The sequence below is a fragment of the Seriola lalandi genome, unplaced genomic scaffold (assembly GCF_002814215.2).
Source record: "Seriola lalandi dorsalis isolate HSWRI2012SDOR001 ecotype SW California unplaced genomic scaffold, Sedor1 jcf7180001978913, whole genome shotgun sequence".
Classification (NCBI taxonomy): domain Eukaryota; kingdom Metazoa; phylum Chordata; class Actinopteri; order Carangiformes; family Carangidae; genus Seriola; species Seriola lalandi.
The window spans coordinates 1-915 of NW_019449579.1; the positions used below are offsets into that span (position 1 = coordinate 1).

The 915-nt window shown below is 50.1% G+C and overlaps 1 protein-coding gene across 1 annotated transcript; it reads right to left on the bottom strand.

Moving 5' to 3' along the window:
• Positions 1 to 235: 235 nt before the first annotated feature.
• On the bottom strand, positions 236 to 868 carry LOC111658187 (homocysteine-responsive endoplasmic reticulum-resident ubiquitin-like domain member 1 protein). Its single transcript, XM_023410608.2, has 2 exons — positions 764 to 868; positions 236 to 633 (listed from the first exon to the last, which is right to left on the bottom strand). Exons 1-2 carry the CDS (start codon positions 856 to 858, stop codon positions 258 to 260), a joined length of 471 nt encoding a protein of 156 aa, XP_023266376.1. The 5' UTR covers positions 859 to 868; the 3' UTR covers positions 236 to 257.
• Between the last annotated feature and the right edge of the window lie 47 nt (positions 869 to 915).

Genomic DNA, 915 nt, shown 5'->3' on the forward strand with positions numbered 1-915 from the left:
AATCACACAGAAACAGTGGACTTAAACAACCCTGCCTCCTTTTAGACTCTTGCATTGCTTTAAATGATTAATGTGGTGAATTTCCTTGTTGTCGAGAGAGTCCCTGGATGCCAGCACAAGCAGCTGATCAAGGTCAGTAAGGTTGAGCGCCCTACAGTGGAGTGCTCTTAATTAAGTCACTGAACTAACAAGATTGCAGTGAAGCTGTCCAGCCAAGTTTGGTAGTTGGAGTTGGAAAGAATGTTAACGGGTTAGACTTACAGGTACATGAGGAGGAGGGTGCTCATCACCAGCAGGAAGCGACTCAGGTTGGAGTTGAAGTACACGATCATGAGCAGAACGCAGAACCTGGCGCCGGAGTACAACCAGTCCAGCCAGTCGCGCTCTATGTCCTCCTCGTCTTCCATTACAGCCCCGCCCTGTGCGTTCATCCGCATGTTCTGGTTGGCCTCTCCCGGGTTGATGAAAGCGCCGTCCTGCGCTGGGTTCTGATTTGCTGGTAGGTTGTTGATGGGGTTCTGATTGGCTAAGGGGGCTGGCACAGGTACTTGGTGGGCGGGAACAGGAGCATACTGGCCAGTGACTGAAGCCGGTGCAGAGGGGACGGTGCCTGCTGCTGCCAAAGCTGCGTGGCTGTCGGAACATCATTACGAACATCATTAGAAACTGGTGCGACAGAGTCATTTATGTCCACATCAGAACACAATTAGAGACTGCAACCTCTCACCTTGCAGTGATTAAAAGTGTATACATGAAAACTCACTATTGCATATAATATTGTCTAGCGTAGACATGCTGGAGCCACAGCAGCTGTTGAGGGCTGTACAGGGAGTAGGTGGGAAAGGCTGGTTGAGTCATCTGTGGTTCTCCAGGCCTGCAGTGACAAGATCACAGAGAGACCATTAATATTTGTTC

Excerpts from the sequence above, each read along its gene's own strand:
- LOC111658187 (XM_023410608.2), bottom strand. The coding sequence starts at position 858 with ATGACTCAACCAGCCTTTCCCACCTACTCCCTGTACAGCCCTCAACAG. Across the intron at positions 634-763 it reads AGACAATATTATATGCAATA|CCACGCAGCTTTGGCAGCAG; the intron begins GTGAGTTTTCAT and ends ATGTTCCGACAG.